Source organism: Geospiza fortis, unplaced genomic scaffold (assembly GCF_000277835.1).
Source record: "Geospiza fortis unplaced genomic scaffold, GeoFor_1.0 scaffold100, whole genome shotgun sequence".
NCBI classification, from domain to species: Eukaryota; Metazoa; Chordata; class Aves; order Passeriformes; family Thraupidae; genus Geospiza; species Geospiza fortis.
In genome coordinates, this window is record NW_005054350.1 from 3,986,373 (window position 1) to 4,010,535 (window position 24,163).

The 24,163-nt window shown below is 36.8% G+C and overlaps 1 protein-coding gene across 1 annotated transcript in view; it reads right to left on the minus strand.

Moving 5' to 3' along the window:
* Positions 1 to 24,061, minus strand: part of GNAL (G protein subunit alpha L) — a 115,320-nt gene extending 91,259 nt beyond the window's left edge. The window contains exons 1-4 of the mRNA XM_005423344.3: positions 23,523 to 24,061; positions 23,130 to 23,202; positions 22,234 to 22,288; positions 21,940 to 22,059 (exon numbers count right to left, since the gene is read on the minus strand). Of these exons, the coding sequence (XP_005423401.1) occupies positions 21,940 to 22,059; positions 22,234 to 22,288; positions 23,130 to 23,202; positions 23,523 to 23,661 (387 nt within the window). The 5' untranslated portion in view covers positions 23,662 to 24,061. The remainder of the gene's footprint in view (positions 1 to 21,939; positions 22,060 to 22,233; positions 22,289 to 23,129; positions 23,203 to 23,522) is intronic.
* Positions 24,062 to 24,163: the final 102 nt, after the last annotated feature.

Here is a 24,163-nt window from a genome sequence, read left to right on the forward strand (position 1 = left end):
TTCCCTGTTACATTCATTTGATGAATTACAAGAAAAAGCTACATGTAATGTTTCTAGCTAGCAGCACACACTTCAATTGAACTTCTTTTATCTGGCTGTATATACATCAAGAGCTATCTTACTGTGAACTTAATGACATGACATTAAAGGGGACACCAATTAAAATGTACGAAACCATAAATTTGTAAAATTAGTTAAAAATCTGTCATTTTTCTATTTTAAAAGTTGTTATTTTCTGTAATGATTGTATTTTAAACGTGGTTTAGGAGTGATGAGACAAAAATGAGACAATCACTACAAATCTGACAGGCACTGGAGATGATAGATATCCACCCCAAATCCAATGCTATTCTCCAGCAAATCATACTCTTTATGTTGATGATACTGACACTCTAAGACAGGATCTTTTGATGAAGTACAAGACACAGACCATCTTCTTCCACAGCATGCTCAGGGAAATTAACTTCCTCATCTAAAATATACTTAAAAACTATTTTTATAGTTAAAAGCTATTCCATCTCAATTAGCCATGTAGAATTTGAACGTGCACATACTTGTGAAAATCAGTCTTGTGCTCTGGGCATGACTAAAAGGACAGAAATCAAGATATGTTATGCTTGACTGAAGCAGGTCAGCAGAAAAGTCCAGACAAAAAAACCAGAAGAACTGAAATGAAAAGTTTCAGTAGTTGATACAAACACTTTACTTGTTGCAAGAGCAAGAAGATACATTAACAAAGATGTCACAAGATCCGCTTTTATATACAACATTATTCAGAAGACTCTGTACATGTAGCAAAGTCAGATTCATGAGCAAAACACTGGGGCAACATCGCACTCAGCATTCTGCACCTGGGTCCATCACTACACCCATCTGTTCATACGAATTCATTTATTTTAACTTATAGGCAGAAAACCTTCCATTCTCCTTGAGAATGAAAAATACTATGCAGCACTTCATAGTTCTTAAAAAATATACTGTCTTGAGGGGCAAAGGGTATTGGCAGCCATAAGCATAAATGTGGCCAGAAGCATAAAATGTACATTTAAAGGTCAATTGTAGCTTAATTAATCAATCTGTTTCAGCTCTACTGCCAAAGTTTGCTGTCTCAAATTAGTTTCCTAAGAAATGGCAACTTACACTGTCGGATCACTTGTCTGACAAGCAATCATGGCTTTCACCTAACTCTGCAACCCATTGGCCACTTCCAAACAAATGCCACAAAAAGGCAGAGGACTCAAAGAAGGCCTCCAAGTCTAACAAGACTGCCCTTGGCTGGAGAAAGGGGCTGGTTCAACACCTCCTCACTGAAGGGAAGTTTTCAGCATGATCCTAACAAGTTACCTGTTCGTGCTGAATTAGCTGCTGATGGACACACTTGGTCTGACCAGCCAGCCACCACTTACTCACCAAAAATGTCCTGACATGCACTGCCTCTTGTCCACCTGCAAGGGGACAAGGACTGCTCTGAGGAGAATCAAGCAATAGACCTGAAGGAGAAATGGGCTATTTATTGTCACTTGAGAGAGAAGTAGGCTGGGTGTCTACAACATCCACCGGAATTCATTAGCTCCATTACTTAGAGTACTACACTCTACAGTACTGAAAAAAAACCCACTTAAAGCTCCTGGTGACGATCAAAAGTAGATTATGCCAAGCACATACCCCATTCTGCTTCAGCTAGGAAGAAAGGCAGGCGAAGGAATGGAGGAAATGCGATTTAAGTTACTTGCTGGAATTGTACAGAGATCCAAGCTGGCTGCCAGAATATGCCTATTTTTCACATTAGGGACTATTTACTAACTCAAACTGTAGTTCAAATGCTAGTACTAGATACCAAGGGTGGCAACATGAAACTACGTTAGCTCACTTGTATGATATCCACATAGAGCTATATATTGAGACACTCTTTAATACTATATATTATAAAACACCTACTACATAAATCTTGCACAACATTTTCCCCAAATCTAAGAAACTTTTATGATGGCCATCATCATCATAATTCTACAGAACAAATTTAAGATACAAACCACAGCTTTTTTAGCACCTTCAGCAACCTCAGAGCACAATAACTCTTTGGGCTGGCTATTTAAAAGAAACTTCTGTAATCAAAGCCACAAAAAACATGACAGTCCAAGATAAAGTCCAAATTAGTTTTAAATTGTATTTCAAAACTCAAGTACCCAACTGAGATATAGCAGACTTATTGCTATACTGCAAAGTGTTTGAAAACTGCTTTTCCAGCAGCAAATGGAAAACATTTATTAACTGGACGGAATGTTCCCACCCCATGAAAAGAAGTTTTTGTTTTAGAGCATCTTTAGGAGTCCAAAACAAAACATTAGTTTTGTGCTTACTGTCTAAAGTCAATTAATACAGATAAGCAGAAATAGCCAGAAATTCAAATTATTTGAGTCCTAACGAACACGGCTTGCTACCGGTCACTAGAACTTTCAAGACACGTAGTGAGTAAAGACAAAAATGGTCCAAATAGATTAATGACAGAAAAAAAGGATGTCATCTACACATGAGAATAGCTAATAATTTTGAAGTCTAGCTCTATGTTTACTGGAAAATTAAAGCTGGAAGTTATTCAGGTCCATATTATATCCAAAGGTATCAATTAACAGTCAATTTTTAATGGTTTTCTTTTTGACAAGGTGTAAAACAGCATTTCTAAAATTCATCTGTTAGAAAGGTGCAATTTCTTGACTAGATAAAAGCATGAATATCTCTGTAAATGTGGGTGCTATTTCTTTTCTAGTATCACAGCCCGCTGTTTGTTTGCTATCTAGGTGTTTTTTTCAAAATACATTTTGATACTTTTAGACACGGGACATGCTTCCAGCTCCTAAATGACCTGCAGTGCAATTTACTGTAGTGTACTGTACAAAGTTCTTTGGTATCCACAGGAACAGTTACCAACTGATGTGAACTTCCTTCCCTAAAGAGCTTGTTTTGAATAACAAACTACTCCAGGGGGAAATGCATTATCTTGTCTAATCAAATGTTCAAGTGAGGCTTATTTCATTCCAGGGCTTTACTATGCATTGTGGAAATGTTTGTGGCACTGACCTTTAATTAATCTCAACCTTAAAGGAAGACAGTAAAAGCTTAGAAGCCCAGATTGTGCATATGATTTTAAAGCCACATTTAATGGTTTAAAGAATTAATAAAAATCTCCTATTTTTTAGTGACCACGTTCTCTAAGATGTTTGCTTTTATGTAATCGGTATAAAAGGTTTTTGTAAATATCAGTAGTTATTTGTTCTTACTTTGTTCAACCAGGTTTAAAATACAGATATTACTGATACAGGGTTTATATTACCAACATGCTTCCTTCTACCCAAGTGTATTTATTCAGTGCTTTTTGATTAGCTGGAAGTGTTTCCCACTGAGAAACATGTACTTTAGACAGAAAACAATTCAACAGGACAGTATCACATATATGTAGGGCAAAAGTTCATTTTTCAAGTCAGAGAGCTCGTGTTAGGTAAAAATATAACTCGGCCTCCTGTGATGTCTGCCCAGGTGGCACGAAGCAGAAACAGCCAAGCCATTCCTGAGAGGCCTTCTGCTGAGGAGACATCTTTGGGGGAGTTTACTGCCCAGGTCCCACCAGGGAAGGAAAGGACAAGTCAAGGATAGTGAGGAAAGAAGAGGAAACCAGGGGAAATATTGGGGTGCCTTCTTCATCATCCTCTTTCTTTCACCTCAACCATCCCAGAGCAGATACCCCTTGACAGGAAAAGAGAATATCTAGCATGCTCATGGAGAGCTGGGAAAGCAGAGCAGGAAAGCCTTTCTGACACTGTGAAAAGCACTAATAAAGAGATAAATATTCTGATGAATTACTCAGGTATGCAGGGTTGATTATGTGTATCCATGAAAAAAGGAAGAAACTGACACAAGTCCTGCTGTTAAACAACAATAAATACTGAAAGTTTTTGACACTTCTTTCAGACTACTGTCAGAAAGACAATATAATAACACTATAAATAAAATAAGCAGCATAATAAACAACATCTGAAAAACTGGTGCAATACTCAGGTGTATACATTTGCTGTAATGATCAAATACTGTTTTTACAGTAAACACTTTACTAATGCATACAAGCTATAAAGCTCTTGGAAAATCAGAATAAAAATTAAGCCCCAAATATTATTCCTTTTTTGCAACTGACGAAAACCAATTGTATCACATTCCTTGATCATTCTCTACTTGTAAAGTGAAGAGTCATAAGTTTCAGGTATTTTTAAAAATGGTACTAATGACTCAGTTCCAAGTCTTATTCTGTTAGTTTTTGGATATATGTATTTTTGACATCCATTCAGGTAAATAAGAAAACAAGCTAGTTATTTCTCTTCCTCACTGCTAATTTTCAGTTCTAGTCGGCTGCACAGGTTAATTCTAAGTTGGCTGGCTTTCAATCACATTTTCTATCTACTACTTTGTAAACTTTCTTGAAAGCTTATCCCGATCTTAAAAAAAATAACAACATACTAAAACCTGCTTAAATGAAAACTTTACCTTTGAGTAAAATGTCATTATTCTTGTTTTGCACTTATTTTGAAGACCAAAGTAACAATACTGGCTTCTACTAATATAACATTGTTCTAGTTTTGAACATGTAGTATGTTTATATTTTAGATAATTTACATTTAGACACAGATGGAGAGCAATTTTATTCTAGTCTAAAGTGGCTTGATTTTTTAAACAAACCTGGTGACAAACACGCTCATGACAATATTTTACTTCACATAATAAAAATGTGAACTTCCTTTCCAAGTGTCTCTTTACATACTCAGGAAACATCTCTGGTACATTTTCCTCGTGATAAGAGAGGATTCTGATTTTGGAGAACTAAACATGGAAACTAAGGTAAAGGACGGCAGTAATACAATTTAAAACAAATTACAAATACTGCTAGATGCATAGAAGTATTATGTGAATTGCCTCCACATAGTACTTGTTATTAAGTATTTAACTTATAATAATTAATAGATTAAGTATTCAGCTAAGATGGCATCTGTATTTTTGTAAAGACTGACATATTCTCCTTCCATTTTTTCTGGTTACATAAATCCAGGTTGAAATGCACAGGAAGTTTTATTTTTCCTCTTTATTCCTCCATGAGAAAAGAAATGAAATAATTTAATGCTTGAGTTAACATAGGCACTGATACCAGGGTTGTATTTAACATTTTTAGCAGGAGTTGAAAAGTTCAACTGAAAAACTTCACTGGACTTTATGAAGACAAAACATTAGATCTTATCATGTTTGCTCTCCATTTATCTCCTAAACAACACAATTTAGCTTAGCTAAAATCTGAATTGATCCTCAGGCTTTTAAAGTGTATTGTGAAACTTCAGGAGCTTCATTGCTCCTGTGGAGAGTCCTTTCCCTTCTGGATAGCCACAGGCTCCCTCATGTTAACATCAGATAACACCTTTTACAAGGACAAGCTGGTAGAAATGAGTTGATGATTTTCTTGTTGCAGGAGCCTGTCCCAGCTTACAGAAAGAAAACCAGAAAGAAAACCATCATGGATTCTGGACAGAAAGGCAATATGGTGTAACACTTGCTACAGTGCAACTGGAAAAATTAAGGGTTAATAGGGGAATCTCACTGACATATAAGCCAAAACTTTCACCTGCTCAACAGCTATGATTCATTTGTTCTTTTAGTTAACCTATTTAAAAATGAATCAGCATACCGCTGATACGGGATAGATTGGAAAGTAATCTCTTTTAGAAATGACTTCTTAAATCCTATATCAAGAAGGCAAGGTCACACTAGAGCTCTTTCTAGTCTACTGTCCTTTTTCCAACAGTGGATGCCCCAAGGATGCATAACAACAGTCTTCCAAGACTTCTCAAGAGCCTGAGCCAAAGAGGCTTTCTACATACTCAGGAGTCCACAGCTGATTTCTGTTTGTGAACTCTGAAGTCATCCCATCTCCTCCAAAAGCATGTGAGCTTCATAAAATAGCTTTGATTCTACATACTATCACTGACATGATGTGCACTGGAACAATGCTTCATTCTTACTTTACAACCACAGGAACACTTATGCTGGCTGATCCAATACCATGGGAAAACATAAACAGAATTTAAATGTATATATATATACATATATAGGTATGCTCCCCTGCCATGTATTGTGTGGTCAAATGACCCCTCATGGAATTTCTGCATACCTATCTAGCATATTTTCAGTAAAAGTAATAGAGTAGTAGAGTGGAAGTGCCTTGCAGTTACACAACAAAACGAAGAGAAAAGGGTTCTCGTGACATAAGGCTCAAACAGCCATGTAAGTCTTTTGTACACTCAAGTTGATGTGAGTCGACTGCTTTTGAAAGGCATCAGACTAAGCCTTCAGCCTTAAAGCTCCATTCCACAAAGTTAAGTTTAGGAATAACTACAGTGAATGTTGCTGTGTTTACTTATCCAAAAGGGCAAGGGTGAGCAAGACAGACCTGTTCTTATGCCATTTAACCTCTGCAAGGAATGTCAGCCTTCACATCAGAAGAAGCCAAACCAGCTCACTGCGCTGGGTTTCTCCTGACACACAGATTCTCAGTGGCTTTTGGCCTGGCTCTAGTCTCTGCCCGTAGATACTGAGGTGGAGGAAGTAAGCCTGCTTGTATAGATAGGCATCACCTTCCCATTATATCCTACTGCTGGTTCTCATCTCCGCTTTCTTCTTCTCCATTTTGTGTCACCCGCCATCAGTTAAAACCACAGAAATGATCCGCACTAAAAAGAACCTCTCCCTCTACCTCATTTGGTCAGGCCAAACAAACAGCTTTACCAGGACACAGCTGAGGGCACAGTGCATAAAAATGGGAAAGTGAAGTGGATAGTGATGGGGGAGGGCTGGAGGAAGGAGGACAATGGCTTAGCCTGGCAGCATTGTTGGAAACAATGCACATGAAACTAAGCAGTAGGCACTCCTTAGCTGCCCAGAGCAGTGACATGACTCAAAGACTGATGACTTCCTTAAAATACAAAAGCTGAGGAGAAAAATAATTGATGTAGAGCCATGAAAAGAGTATCACATGAGCCTAAGCATCTCAAAAAAGTAAAGGAATTCCAAAGTCACTTGGCCAGTGATAGACCCTTCAGTTTTGAAACATCAGATCCCAACAAGAACCCAACCTTTCCACACTGGAAAAACCTGCCCAGGAGAGTATGCACTGACACAACAGAGCCAGTCCTCACCTACAGCAAACAAAGAGTGCTCAGAGCAAATTTGCTAGAAGCAAATGCCTGGAATTCCCCCCCAAGTCAAGCCAACTGTTAAGAGTTTTCTCCCTACTACATCTTCACATTCCATAGAGCAACTCTCTACAAAATGCTGAAACTTTTTATTTTAGATTTCCCTCTTGGTGTCTGGAAGCATGCAAAACAATATGTTTTTACAAAAAAAACCCCTCCAAAACAAACACACCTAATTATGCTATTTGCAAAGATGTTTTGTTGTTTCTATTTTGGAAAGGGAAAAAGTAAAAGAAAACTTTGATTTACTACGTATTTTTTATCTTTGTATGTCCCCCAGGATTCCAACTCCTGAAGTTTGAGTATATTGACATCTATCATGTAAGGATGGATCAGAAATGGTGTTAGCATGACATGTGGCTGTACTTATAATAAGCCTACCATTCCTAATAATTACAGAACCAAAAAAATATGCCTTTCAATGTGACAACCCTTTGAGTCAACAACATTGCAAGACGCATGTCAGCATTTTTTCTTTCAAATTAATTCCATTAGGAAAGTAGGAACTACTCCTAGTGGGAATATGAAATGGAAATTGGTTTTTTTTCCCCTACAGATTTTGCTATCACAAGCAGGAGAACTAATATACTCATATACTGTGATCTGTGTCTGTAGTTCTTTAAACCTCTCTTTAGCAAAGTCAACAGATTTGTCTTAACTCTACTCTGAAACTCCTATTTTGGAGACAAAGGCAAAACACACATCTCCAAAAAACCTGCAGACTTCCAAGGATGGCACTTGCCACAGGATTCATGAGTTTACTTCCTTATGGTGATAGCTGAGAGCTGTCACTAATATTTCAAAGCTACTGACCTGCCACCCTCCACCTGGAGAACATCTCACTGATGCCACACACTTGAAACAAACTTGCTCTATCCTCCAAATCCTATTTTCATTTCCATATACTCCAGGGGCTACAGCTAACAGCCTCTGAACTGGATTTTTCACCTCACTGTTAGCCACCAGATGTCCTAGATCTTGAACAGATCAGAACCTTGCACAGAAGTAGGAAAAGTCCTATACATAAATGCACATATGCATGCCAGTGCACACACACATGAAAACAAAAACTCCTGCCTGCTGGTTTGAATTGAAAATATCTGAAGGCAAGCTCTTTGCTCCTCTGAGCCTTTAGAGATAATACTCCTGACTGCATTACTTCCCTCAGCCATTTTTCTCTGCTTTTAGGGAGGAAAATGTTAGGCCCTGTCCAGTTAGGAAATGCGCATAATTCACTTCTCCATGAGAAGTGAATCATGTGCATCTTGCTAGGAATTAGTTTTAAAGCAATCAACATGTGGAAGCACAAGAGAATTTTGTGTACGCTATGTTATAGTCTGCTGTCTGACATAGCACCCTGGAAGAACATGCACTATTTATAAGAAATTATCACTGTCTGTTTACACACCATTGCCATGACAAAATTAGTTAGATAACTAATGAAGTCCTAGATTAATTAAAGACATGATTACAGAAGATTTAGTTTTGGAAAAGAAGTCCCAGAGGCTTTCAACCAACATGCCCATAAAAGCTCTGTGAACAGAAAGTGTCAAATGTGTAAGACCAACTGACATGACCTTGTATCTTCCAAAGTTTCCCAGATTTTCAGAAGTTTTTAACTTCTTGAGCATGAGCTGATTCACGTAACTGAAAATGCAGATGTAAGTGTCTGAAACTGAGCAGTCCTATTTCAGTGCACTTATGAGATTGTGATTGTTAAATTCACTGTTGCAGAATGTCCCAAACATGTGGACTGCCATACACCATGGAAGAGAGGAATTTTCTCCTCTCCTCAACTTCATTTCCTCCTCTGAACAGACAGGCACAAGAATATGGAATTACAGCTTTTTAAATACTAAAAATTGTAATTGGCTCCCTTTTGTCTTCAACTTGGAGTGATCTCTTTCTACAAGTAAACATATCCAGCTTACTTTGTCTCCTCTTACTCTTGATGCTCTCCTCTGGACTCCATTTGTGTACTTCTTTTTAAATTCAGTTCCCAAAATTAGACACAATACCCCAGCTGAGGACTCACCATTGCCAAAGAGAATGGCATAATTACTTCATGCTTTTTTGTACAACAGCCTTGTTAATGTAACCCAGAATGAGTTAACTTATTGTTTGTGGTCCATTACTACAACAAAGAATTTTTCCTGCACTACAAGCAGTTTCTTTGCATCCTGTATCCTCTTCCATTCCCTTTCCTAGAGACTTTCTGTTTATTCCTGAGAGGCTACCAGAAGGGGATGACTGGTTGACCTGCTGGTTTGACGGACTTTAATGCACAGATCCTATAGCAACTTGTTCTTAATTGCTTGTACTGCTACAAAAGCCTGAAAAGAGAAACAGAATTGAACTATTTTCTTTGAAATGTGCTAGTCATAACTGATAGAGAAAATATGATGAAGAGAGGTACAGATTAAAAAATGAAATAAGTCAATAAAAAGAAGTATTTTAGCAGTAAAAACGGCCCTTCACTAGTAGCCACTCCTTACTATTTTTGCTTCTTTAATCACAATCTACAACACTTTTTCCCACAAACCACAAGTGCTGAATCATGTAAGACCTAAATTGACATAAAAAATAACAAAATTCTGCTACTTGCAGTATTTCCCCAAGGGATATCAAAAATTTCAGACCATTTTCTCTTAGTGACACACAGCATTAGGAACTGCAAAAAAAAGGGCATTTTGTATTTTTAAACATTTTATTTCTCTAATGAGAAGGGTTCAAAACAATGGTGTTCTTTTCTGCTAAATCAGGCAAACCATAATGAACGATTAAGGAACTATGAGCAGATTTGAAAGCACAAATGTCCTTTGTGGTACTGTAAACATTGCCTCTCCAAAATCAGGCTGAAGAGCAATTTATTTTCCATTTTAAGAACAAAAATAAAGTGTGGTCTCCATCTGTATGGAAGAAAATATTAGTCATGGTACACAATTTTAAAAATGCATCTTCATAAGTCATACATGGCAGTAAAGCAAATGAGAAGACATGTCATTACACATGAAAGAATAGAAAAAATTGAATGCAGTGGATTTTTTGAACAGACTAGTCAACATGTATAACAGATCCTAAAACACCTAAGATAAGGATAATTATCATTAACAGTACCCTTTGGGATCTGCTAATGTGTTGGTACAGAGGCCTTCACACACATTCCTCTTACCTGCAATTGTGGTCAAGCTCTCGGAGAATTATAAAATAATCTATGATAACTCAGTGTCAAAAACTCCCCAAACCCTACCAACAGCAAAACACCAACAAACGACTAGATAATGAAAAAGAAAACAACACCTTGAACATTTTTTGTAGTTTGGGTTTCTCGTTGCCAACAGGGTCTAGTAAAACTAGAAGGGCAACAAGAATGAGCAAAGACACAGAACAAGCCCTGTGAGAGAAGTTAAAGAGACACTCTAAGTGGAAAGACAAATATTTGGAGGTACATGATATGCAGTGATGGGGGCAATGTAGGAAAGATGAAATATTTCTAATAGAAAAACTAGGGAAGACTCGTGGGCAGCAGGCTTGGAGGGAAAAAAACCAACAAAACAAACAAAAACCTCCAAATCAATTCAATCAATCAAGTGGCACTTCCTCATACAACACATACTTAAACTGCAGAACTCACTGCCATAACTGAAAGCTCACATAGGTTGGGGGACAAAAAAAAAAAACCCCTGGAAGAAAAAGCTACCAAAATTATTAAATCCAGAAATACCACTCCCAGCCAAAAAAACCTCAGCCATAAATCTGTAGAGGCTAGGACAACCAATGTGGGAAACATTACTATGTGCGGGTCCTTTTCCTGTTTCACTATCAGTCACGATCAGAGATGAGATCTGAGGCTAAATGAACCCGTGATCTGAGCTGGTACAGTATTATGGTTTTATTGAGCTGTGCAAATCAATTTAAGGTAAATTATCTAGGACACCATGCATAAAACCTTTCCTTCTGCACAGAAAGTTATGCTGCTGCAGCCTACTGTTCCGCAAGCCTTTTAAAGATATTATTATTAAAAAACCCCACAATATGAAAATGAATCACAGTGATTGAAAAGACCTACTGTTCACAGCTTAATAGCATCCAGAGAACTGTCACTTTTCTGAAAAGGATTTTGCTTATTTCAAGTTCTGTGCCAATCTCTAACCTACACAACTTTACCCACCCCCAAGAAAATCCATAAAAGTGCTCAGCGACCTCCCAAATATAAAATTAACAGGGAAAAATGATCTGCTTGTTTTGTTTTTCCATTGAAAGTATTTGTGATTTTTATATTAATATCACTGCATAACCGGAAGCTCAGCTGCATGAATGCTGTGCTGGCAGTACTAGCTGTGCATTTAGGCCCATATATATCCAACTGTTTAAGCCTTTGCAACATTAGACTCTTGGGAATATAGCTGCTTAGGATGATTTCTGTATTTATGGAATATAATAGTTCTTGCCAGCCTTTCATTCATCAGTGAAAAGAATCAAAACCTGCTCTATCGAACTGAAGGCCAAGGATGAAATTTAATACTTTATTTCTTTAAAATCCAGTGAAAATCCTCTGCAGTTTGAATAGCTGGCTCTCAGAAATGTCAACAGCCATCTTCCTCTATTGACATGATTTTTAGTTCCTAAAATTATTTTTTGATTATGATTTCTCACTTACACATTCTCTGACTAATTATTCTTTTGGTCCATGAATATACCCACACTCTACTGTTGGTTAGCATGTTAAGTTTGCTGCTGTTAAAATCTGGGGAGAAATTCGGCAGATAACAACAGTGAATTCTAGGGATAGGAAAATTGTAGGGATGGGAAAAGAAAAGCTCTACTGTTCAGCTAAAAGCATGCTATCCTAAATAAGCAAGTCTTCTTTTCCCAAAAGGAACAGGCAGCACTGACATCCTGAGATGGAAAGAAAAGCTAAAGTTAGAGGATACCTGTCTGCCAGAAAGAATATTCTCATCCACATTTTAAAAGATACAAATCCTACCATGAAGACTCACTCTGCTGTGATACCTGCTGGAAATCAAATAATTAATGACATGGTTTCAGTAGCACGTGGTGACACCTGACCTCTTCCTCCAGTGACCACATGTTGCTAAATAGTTTTTTCATTCACATTTCTCCTCTGCTTTTTTTTTTTTTTTCTTTTTTTGTTTGTTTGGGTTTTTTTGCCTGGAGTTGGTAACTCCTCATGGCACACAGCCTGCACCAAAGGCACTCTGGAGCTGACTGACAATCAGATCCTGCTGCTGTCTGTGGCAGCTGGAGGTTTGCAGGCAAGGGGCAGTTCATTGTCTGCACAGAATGCAGCAAGGACACACTTTCCCCTATTTTAGTTAACTGTTCTTTGCCTTTTCTTGTTTTCTTACCTGACAGTTCTTAAATTTGGTATTATTTAGCTCCTATGAAAGAAAGTATGTGGGTGTATGTTAAGAAAAGAATGATCTGCACAGCTCTGTCACTTAACATCCTCTGGAAGTGAGGGTGGACGTGATCAAAAAGCATTCATCAAATTAACAGAGATAAGAGGGCTTGCATATCTTTAGCCTATTTCATCTTGCTAAACAATTTCAGTTCAAAACAGTGGGATAATTATTTGCATTAAAATATGTTTAAGTCCAACTGACAGCACCAAGAAAACTCAAATGTTATGAATTGGCAGAAGTGTCAGAAAATGTTTACTTTTAAAAGATTTAAAAGGCAGAGTTCATCTCTAGCGTCGACGTAGCAGAAAACATTCCAATATTCTATCTTGCCTAAGGATAAATATCCTTTCAAAACATCCAGTATAGGTTTTTAAAACAAATACTAGTAGATTAATTACAAGAGTACACTTTAAACCAGCCAAAATTAATCCACTGATTTAAAGCAAGAAACCCTAATCTGAATGCTTCATGTGATAGCTGGCATGCTTACAACCAGAGGTAGCTTCGTTCCAAGAAATTATTACAAGTTTACAAAGTAAAAGGCAATCTGAACTTGGAACTGTGTTGTACAAATTACATTCTTCTCCTGACTCCTTTTAAAGAGAAGGCCCTGAAACTTGAATTGAATTTCTTTAACTATAGCAAAACAAATTATGTGACAAGAGTGACAGAACAAAACCATAAACATTTTATGGAAACTTTTAGCAGTTAACTGCAAATGTGCATTTTTCTTGCCTTTATCTTCTTTTTTAGCAGTCCTAATTATATTTATTATAAAGAGCTTCTTAGATCCTCAGAGGAAAGAAATTGTTCATAATACCTTTTGGTTTTTAACCTATCTATTTCAGTGTATGCAAGGTATATATAGAGTCTTCTGTTCACACTATTTAGCTTGTTCTCTGTTCCTCAGCTCAGGTTGCTACCTTCTGCAAACAAAATATCCTGTCTGTGTATGCAGCCTTTGTTGACGTTAAAAGAGGTAATCTGCTGTTGACAATAAGTACAAGCCATGGATGAAGCTATGGAGGTGATGAAAAAAACAAGCAAAGGGCTAAGCTCAACACAGTTGCAGAAAGAGAAGCTGCGATCTCATCAGGTGCTGAAGAAAGGGGATTGCAGCTCTTTGCTGCTATGCAGATGAACACTCACTTCTTTGGAACACTAAATAATGACACTAATAATATTATTTGAGTAGGTGATAGTCTTTGTTCCATAGGTTTCAACTGGCTTCAGCGACAAGGTGCATACATGTAATGATTTATCCATGATCTCTAGACTTTTATCATGGTCACTGAAGCAAAAAACAGAGATTCTCCCTAACTAGTAAACATACTACTTTTGCAGAGCAAAAATGGCAAAATCAGAAAATCAACCTGTGATCTTTGGCTTTAGAGATTGAAAGAATTAATTGATAATAAAGACAATTCTGAAACATACTCTGCTACATCTACCTTTTTTCTGGATATGATGGAAAATATGTTTTTATGTAGTTTATAAATAGTGGCAATTCATAAAAAAAATTCAATATCCTTCTTCTGAAAACTGCCACTTTTGAAAGTCTGAAATGTCATCATCCTTCGACTAAATGGGCAATGTGTCTTCATTAAGAGTGTGGTCACTTTTTGCACTTACTTACATTTACTTCCATTTTCATTCAGTTTGATTTACACATAAGCGGAAAAACAAGTGAATTTCTTGCTGTCCAAGAATTTGACATTTGATGTTCATGTCAAATATTAATACATAAACTCCTAGATAATTAAATCTTCTGCGATTTCAGGGCACCTCAACAGTAGTGGTAAAAATGACAAGAACTTTTGTTTCTTGCCTTAAAAAAAGACTGGGAATCAGGATCAGTTTGTGATTCTGGCCAGGCTCCTACACGCCTGTCAAGCATCACCACAAGGATCAGTGCTACTCTGTTGGCTGTTTTTCCAAACCTTGTCTTCTAGGATGGCACAGGACTGCTGCCACCTCAGCATCGCTTTCAGAAGATACCCAGGCAGCAGCCACAATTGTGAAGGAATTCAAAACAGCAAACCCCAAGAGCAACCACATTTTAAAATAAATCTATGTCCTTCCCAGGTCAGTACCCAGGACAATGGCAGTACAGCCTTTAACCTATTAATTCTGCCTTTCTTTAATTCAAAATTAGGGTGTACACTGAAAAATACTTGGTGAACAAAAATATTCTAATGTTCAGAAATGATCCTCTAATACATTTTTGGTTCTGTGAGGAGAATCAGTCACTCCTACTTAAAATGATAATTCAAGTTATTAGTCTTCCTGTTGCCATCAAATCTAATATCCAAATTTAGATGTAAAAATATTTTTATCCTAATAAAATGCAATATAAGTATATGAACTTTTAATCTCAAATTGTAGCAAAAAAAGGTAGAATGTGGCATTTATTATTAATACTTTGCAGTAGTTGACTGGATGCTGGACTGACTGTAAAAAAACCCTCTAATTAATTTGTATAAATAGGTACAAAACTTGGAAGTAATACCAGAAAATGTCATCAGGTTTGGAGACCACAGAAATAACTTAAGTTTTACGTAACAGCAGCAGTAATAATAATAATAAAAGATAATATCTTTCCAGTTTCACAATGAAAGTCTCTGTGTTGTGTGATGATAATAAATAAATCAGGCTGGATAAAGTGTGAATACCACCTCACTATCTGGGAAATCAGACTCACTATATACGACAACAAACATTTAATTTGGTGTTACTATGATGATATAATACTTAATGTAACAGTGAACTTCATTCACAGGCACCATTGTTCATAAGACTTCCTCAAATAATTGCCTTTTCAGAATGGAATTAATTATTTTACACTGTAAGCTACGAAAAATATATATTCTAAAAATGCAAAGTACTTATGAAAAAAGTGAACCTTTTCCAGATATTTCAAAGTTGAATCTGCTCTTAAAAATACTGAGACAGGAAGGCTTAGAAACAAAAGTTAATATTTATTTAACTTTTAAAAATATTTTTAGATTTTAAAAATTTTTTTAAATTTTAATTTTTTTTAAACATTTCTTTAGGTTTTTTTCTGAATACAACTCCTATTTATTAACTTTGGATCATTTGTGATCATGTACAGGATTTCCTATGGCTCTCAGTCCCAGTATTTCTACAGCTAATTGTTGGGGGCCTAAGTAGATCCCTGGGCTCCTTTCCTGGGATACAAATTTAATTCTTTACTTCTCATTGCTATAAACTGTTTTGGGTCAGTGAGTTTGGAACAAGGGATGGAAGAAATATGTTACACTTTTATTGAACAACAATGTTCTACTATAGCAAAAAACTTACTTTATTTTATGCTTGAACCATCAGTTTTTTTGTCTAAAGCAAGCACCATACCAAACACAAACTGTGTATTTTAAGCAAGAAGTCCTGAGCTTCACAGAAGAGCTCTGCTTTATACACAAACCACTCCAATTTTAACTCCCAGTTGTCTTCAGTAGAGTATTTATTAAGGAGATAAAATAAAAGAATTAAAGAAAACCATGGTACAGGTTTGTAATTTTACAGTTCTAGCATATATTATAAATTTGAGAAGTTTAAATGTTTTGAGACTTGTTGATTTGGGGGTCTTTTTCCTTTTTTTTTTCCCTCCCAAACTGTTCTATACTTGTTTGTAGTATGATCCCAGTTCCAGTCTCCTGGACTGGAAGTCCTATAAACTACACAGTTAAAATAACAACTGATTAATTCTGAAAGCACAACTGGATTGACTGATCCATCAAAAGAAAACTTACTGCTTACAGAGAACGAGAACAACAGAACAAGTAACACTGAAGTATGTTTTTAGATCTCATGTACGAAATATTTGTAACTTTAACACTGACTAATCAGAACATTAAGGACTCAGTTTGCTGATTTAATGAAAAACAATTTAAGCCACATCTGCATGCAAACAGGTACTTCATATGGAAGAAAAGCTATTGCTGGGCTTTAGCAGAATCTGCTCTTCACATGAAAAGAGCTCAAATTTAGTATTTGCTGTTAATGCATAGTGTGCAGCATGAAAAAACCTGCTACCACAATAAAAACATTTCATGGGTTACCTGATAGCTTCTTCTCCCTAATATCCTCTGCTTTTCAGCATCAGTTCTGTCAATTTTAACCTCTGTATAAAGACTGAGGAGCTGCCAACACCTGTAACAGCATATGTGTTTCCAGCTGTCCTTCTCTGTCAGCCTTCTTCATTAGTTCTTCAGGTGTTATTAATTCAGGGCAGTAATAAGGTTGCCAGACCAACACAACTTTATTGTTGCCTGGCCTTGCAAAAACTTTCTGTATGTGTTTAAATATGAAAATATATGTTTATGTAAATATGAAAATCTACCAATGTGCATCTTAGATCACAGAACACCACAATTTACTTCATTTTTAAAGTCTAGTTGATTTTAAAAAGTTAATACTGATATTAGTATAGAGTAATGTTAAGTACTGCAATCACAGGTAGTTAGAAAAACCTGTGTTCACTCTACCCAAAACAGTAAACAAAGCCCTAAAGTAAAAATTTATATAGAAAGAAAAATCAAGTGAAGCTATTTGAGCGGCAATATTTTCTGCATTCTCGCTTTTATTTTCAGGTAAAATGTATATTTTCACACTCACAAAAAAGATGGGAAAATTGTGAGTTAACTGAATATCAGAAAATGTAAGGTGATGCTATTTTGTAACTCCTTTGGGCTACATCAAAAGGAAACTTAAACAATTTGTGGTCAAATAAAGTGACAGCATTAACTGTACAACCCAAGCAAGTTTAGCCATATATAAACCATACTTATAAAGTTTTTTTTAATCCAGGATAAAGAGTTTCTACAGCCCAACACTACACCTAAGCAAGATTTTCAGTTGCTTCAAACATTGAGATGCACACTGTGAAAAGCAGCCACCTCTAGGCATCAACACAAGATGAAATTTGAATACCAGGTATCAGAAAAATTTGAAATGCTTAACAAAAGTCTATGCAATTTCAAATTCTGAGCAAAGTATTTCTCTTTCTTTATAATGTATAAAGATATTATGAATGTGATGCCCTGATTTTTAAAAAGAAAACCTGAAGGAAAATTAAAGTCATCAGACAGAACTCAAACTCCAATATCTGAAAATGTAAAGCAAACTGCAGACCTGATTAATCTCAAGTACTTTCCCTGTCAATGCCCACATTAACATTTCATTCTTAACAGCTAAATTAAAGAGCTTGCCTGACTAATAAAATAGCTTAAAAAATTATATTTAAAACTCACACACTAAAATCAGCACAAGGGACTGCATTCACACAACTCACCAGTTATGAAGTTTCCAAAAAATACTTTGCTTCCCTAAAACATTCTTTGCAAAGGAAGATGAATCCTTTGAAAACTCTCCCCGCTCCCTAAAACTTGTGAAGTGTTTACATGTTCCCTACTAAGCAGATGTTTTATGTTTGCTGGTAACTGGTTTGTATGGCCAAACACTTGGCAATGCAGCCCAGGGGTAGGTGACCATCACCTGCTATAAACCTACACAAAACTGATCAGATGAGCTTCATTCAAGACATATTTTACGCAAAGTGACTTCATTCGGCTACATTTTCAGGAAAGACAAGGGGGAAAGGAATTATACACTGATCAGCTTTGTAGTTCTCAGAAAATTCAAAAACTTTAACAAAGACAGCTGACCTTGACTATACACAACTTAGCTGATACACCACAGCTATCAGCATAATATGGCCTTAATATGTTCACCCTGATTCACAAAGGACAAAATAATTCCCCATCAATAAAGGATTAAAATTGCAGCAGGTCAATTCCTGTTAACTTGAGCAAATATCAATCAACACATTGCCAAAAATAATAAAAAAAATCCTTTCTGATAGGGCATGCATGCTGCAATTCCAGTGTTAAAGCACTTCCACTGATTCTACCTTTGAGCAAAGATAATGCCTAATCTAATGTCAGGCAAAAATTTATCTTGATTCCTGTCACAACTTCAAGGAAGAAAATACAGTGGACACTTGACTTATTTCTATTTATCAATTTTGTGAAAACTCTAGCTCTAATTCTAATGATTTATAGAATTAGAACACATCAGTAGCCAGGAAATACTTTGTAAAAATTGTACAGTCTTTTATAAAAGCAATGAAAGATTGTGTAAAAATTATAAAACAAATCCAGAAAGCCTTCAATTTTTTTATACCAACTGAAAGAACCATCAAGTTAGCATAACCAAACCATATATATAATGATTTTTTAAACTAAGTAAAACTCTTGTGGGGGGCACTCCACAGACTCTTAAAGTAATGTTAAAACACTGTAAAGAGAAAACCATTTGTTTCAAAATTTGTATCACTACTAAAGAAAACATTCTGCTTATATTTTATAGAGAGGTATGTAATTTTAAAAAAACCAGACAAACAAAGCCCCAGAATATTTTAGTCTAAATATGAAGTCCCTCCCCATATTTACTCAAGTTCTTGGAATTTCAGTCATAAATTGCAATTAAGAGTATGACTTCACCCACAGGAAATCAGTATTTTCATATCCACCTATTTTAAGGGTAATTTTCACAATTAAACGTGTATTAGTTAATTTGTATGCAATTTAAGAATGTCTGTCCAAGCACACCCAGTATGTCATAAATATGCTTAAATTAGCACCCCAGGAGTGTTGATCAGATTGTGCCACCAGTGAAGTTTCTGTATTTTATCAGGGATCTCTCTTTAAAGACTCCTGATAAGGTGCAGTAATTTTCCCACATTTGGCATGCAACGTATCTGAAATCCATCTTCAACTAACACACATCGATTTTTATGACAAAGGTTACATGGCTAATGTCATCCAAAAAAAATGACACATCTGTAATTCAAATTGCAACACTAAGGGTCTTTAACAACTCATTACCATTTGTACTGTCACAAACCCTAAAGCTGCCTCTTTCCTCATTCAAAGGAGGGTAACCTTTGTCACTCTACAGAATGTGCCAAAATGTGCCCCAGAGCTGCCTACATCAGCATTTTCCCCTTCACAACTATTCTGAAGTAAGGATGATTAGCCCTAAAGTCCTGCATGTCTACTGCTGAACACTCGGTTTGGGCTCAGAAGGCCTTACTCCATACATCAGCTATTAATTACAGAATCAGTAATGCTTAGCAGAGGATGCCTGACTGATTACTATCCAAGTATTTATTTTTATATCTGTCCTTATCCAAAAATACTAAATGGGTCAAAATTTATTTCAGCTGGAAACCTAATTTTACTTTATCATTGGCTTAAACTGGAGTAAAATCAAGCCCTGAAGCACAATAGCATTTTTTTCAATCTGCCTTGCTCACAAATCCTCCTGGAGATAAATAACATTCGAACCAAGAAAAATTTAAAAGCCCCCAAAAATCTTGGCATACTTTACATTTTACAAATATTAAACCTATTAATTGAGCTGAGATGAAAACAGAAGGGAAAATATGAAAGTGACACAGAAATATATTTACTTCTAAATCAGCATTAGATTTCTCTTCTTCTTTTAAACTTTTAACAACCTTTTAAATATTTTTTAAATTAGAACTAATAATTGACACTATTTAAATAACACAATGGTATTTTCAAAAAACCTATTTAGTTAAAAACCACTTATTAATATTTTTATTTTAAACCAAAATGGACTATGAATTGAGATTTCAAATGAATTATTAATTGTTTCAAGGTCCACTGGGTCCTATTCTTTTCCCCTCCAAGAAGGTTAAATTTTCCTCTATATAAAATACCAAGCCATGAATCAAATTTGACTAGATATAGCCAGCTTCTGTGAAAAAGGAGAAAATTTGAAAGCAATAATAAAATGAAAACATCTCCAGCCCTATGAAAAGTCCAGTTTAGCCTTCTTTTATCCCAGAAACTCAAAAGAACATATGTACTATAGAGAACTGCAAAGTTTATGTATCACCATTTTTTTACTCCTCTAAGGATCAAAAGTCAAGAAAAAAAATCCACATAAAATGAGCAACAAATGCCTCAGAACTGTAATACCTGCATAACACAAATACTTCATGTCAAGCTCACATTCCATTTCTAAAAAGAGCTTCTCATTTTCACTAACTTACATCCACCAATTGAGCAATTATGCAATATGTGGGTGTACCTTGCAGTCTTTTTTTTAACATCTGCATTCTGTATTAAATTCTAACTGTACAAGATGTCTGATAATTTTTCTTTATCTTGAACCTTCAAAGTGGTAGGTTTACCAGAGGCAAAACCACACATCAGAGAATATGAGTCATATAACAAAGAAAGGACTCTTCCCCTTCTCCTCCTTGCACCCTGAAGCCATAATAACCTAAAGACACTCTACTGTAAATGGCTTCTTTGGCAGTATTGATAGCATGTACAACTCACAATCATTTAGCCAACAAATGAAGATATTTTTAAGTCCTTACTGTATCCATAACAAATTGCTTTCAGTACCATTTTAAGGCAAATTAAAACTGTGCTACAGCAAAAATAAAATTCAGAATGTCTATGCATTTGCTTTCTTGTCATGCATAAAGAATGAAACATTCTATGCATATGCCTATAAATAATAACATAAAAAGATAAAAATAATGTACGATGCCTATGCAAGTTAATCTGAAAAGTATCTCTCATTTGTATACAAAAGATCAGCCTCCACACAAGTCCCACATTGATTCCTTATCAAATTAAGGCAACATTTACATACAAGCAAACCACTGCCAATGCCAACTACAATACATGAGGAAGCAAAGCACCTCACTTGACCACTGCTTACGCAGGTTTCCACTCTGAAGTGCAGTAAGTATGGGAAACAACACTGAGGCCACTCTACCCTTTTATTTCCTCTTATATCCTTTTCTGCAGGTAGACAGTAACTCCTCAGATTAACATCCTGCATCTGATTCCATGTAGGAAATCAGCTTTCAACAAAGTCTTATTTGATGTGTCAATATGTAAGATTGCATCAGAAAATCTGAAGAGGACTAAATGCAGAAACAGCATTTAGAAACATTAGCAAATAAATCTGCAACAACAAAACCTTGCGCCACTAAAACAGGTGCAATCACCACAGTCTTGTAGGAAAGTTAACAGAGGTGATGCTGGCATAAGAACTTTCTGTGACCATCTTCCAAAGAGTAAATAACCCCAATGTTTCAGTAAATCCAAGTGAAGCAACATATTCCCCCTTGAGCACAATAAATCAGTGGTTTCTATTCTTACCTGTGTATAGTCAAAGTCAGAAAGAGGAGCTATACTCTTGATGTAGTCCATTCGAAATTGGTTTTCTGGGTTGGCCAATGGAACTGGGGGTATTAAAGTGCTCATAGCTGAAACTATAGTCTAGAATTGGATAAAACAAAAAAACAAACACATTAATCTGGATACAGGATCAATAGAAGATAATCCAATCTGACCAGCAAAATGGGATTTCTCTCATCACAATCTTGGAAAGCATAATCCTTATAATTTCCAGTACAAACAAGCATGTAAGAACAGTATAAAGTGTGTTCTTACCACAATCGCATCTTTAACGTTTTTCCGAATATCCAGTATTTTCTGTTTCTTTTCTCTGCATTAAAACAGAAATATGAACACTTTGATTTTTTCTTCCAAAGCAGTTCAGTCACTTGATTTAATTTTTTTTTTCACTGATGGCTTGTTTATCTGCTCTTCAAACATTAAAACATACTAATAGTAAAAAAAAAGGCAAGACAAATACATTTTGCCCTTATCCATTTTCTTGCATAGTATAAAGAGCAATGCACATTCATCTCTAATATATTTTTTTAAATCATTCAATCATAGCCACATCTGCAAAGCTTCCCCTGATGGAACTGGAAGTCATTCTTTCATTTCTACAGCATGATATAAACATGCTCTAAATTAACAACACGTAGGTGAAGGCTAACAAATATCTAAAATAAATGCTGTGGATTAATAATGATTTCTGGCAAAGAGTTCTTTAGAGAGAAAATGATGTAGCCTCACAAAACAGGAGGATTTCTAACAAATAGGCAAAATTAGTTTCAGTTTTATGCTAACCCCAGCACCGGAAAAACAGCACACAGTGTCATCTGATTATGATTTGACATGTATTTTTATATTACAGACAGATGCAATATTTGGTTATTTGCTTCTATGTAAAAAGTAGTCGCCATGTTGTTGCTACACAGGGGCCTGTCAAGCGCTGCAGTAGCAACAGTGTAAAATACAGTAAAGGGGCCAGAAGGAGAAAATGCAAACATACAATAGCAGCAATTTCCTTATTCTCACTCCCCTTCCTCCTGCACAACACAGTGTCAAGCCACCAAAACACAGGGGATGAGAGGAGAAATTTCCTAGCGTACTGTGTGTTAACCTGTTTCCAACATTTAAGGAAAAATAAGGCACAAAGTGTCAATAATTCTTACTCTGAATTAAATCCATTGACATGTAGGATTCGCATTTGTTTCACAATAGTGCTTTTTCCTGACTCACCAGCCCCTAAAAGAGAAAGAAGGAAAGGGAGAACATTGTGATACACGGTTCAGGCTGGGTGGTCAGAGAGTTTTTTTGGTTTGTTTTTTTTTGTTTTTTTTTGGTTCTTTTGGACGCGACAGCATCTCCCACCTCGGCAGCATTTCTGTATGTGTGCATCCATGTGGCTCAGGCGATCTGTGGACGCCTCGCTTATTGCTCAATAAAGCAGCCCACATTTTCCATGGCCAAGGCGCACGCCGCATCTCCCCTCCCGGCGGGCTGGGGCTGCTGCCCCCTGCTCGCCCCGCTCGCCCCGGCCCCCACCTCTGCCGCTTCCTCCTTACCCAGCAGCAGCAAGCGGTGTGTCGCTTTATAAGCCAGCCTCTCTTTCTGCAACTGCTTCTCTATTTTTTTGTTGGCTTCTCGCTGCGCTTTCTCATCGATACGCTGATCCTCCGTTTTGCTGTTGCCCAAACACCCCATAGCCGCTGCTCAGGGTGGATGTCAAATCGCTGCCTTCTCAGATTTAGTATTTACAAGGGGGAGGGAGCGGGGGGGAGGCAGAAGACAAGTCTTTATATCCGTGTGTGTCCCTGCGACGGTTTCTCTCCGCTTCTTCCCACCCGGCTCGCTCACATAAAATGGTCTCTGGCCGCTTTCCGATCGCAGCGGAGTTGGCTGCTTCGCTCCCCACCAGAGATGCGGAGAGCAGGCGGCAGAGGCAACCCTGCCCCGGCGGGGAGGGGGGGGGGGGAGAAAGCTGTGCAAAAATGCCTAACATGCAACGAGAGGGAGAAAAGGGCTCCTCCTGGAAACCAGCCGGGTGCCGCTCTCCGCTCTCCCTCCCCACCGCGCACACAATCCCTATATTTCTCTGTAAAGGTCTATTTTTGTCTTCCTAACTCAGCACTGCCTCTTTCTGCGAGACCAGGAAACAGCCCTGCTGCCAGCCCAACGCGCAGGGAAGCCGAAGGAGAAAGGTAAA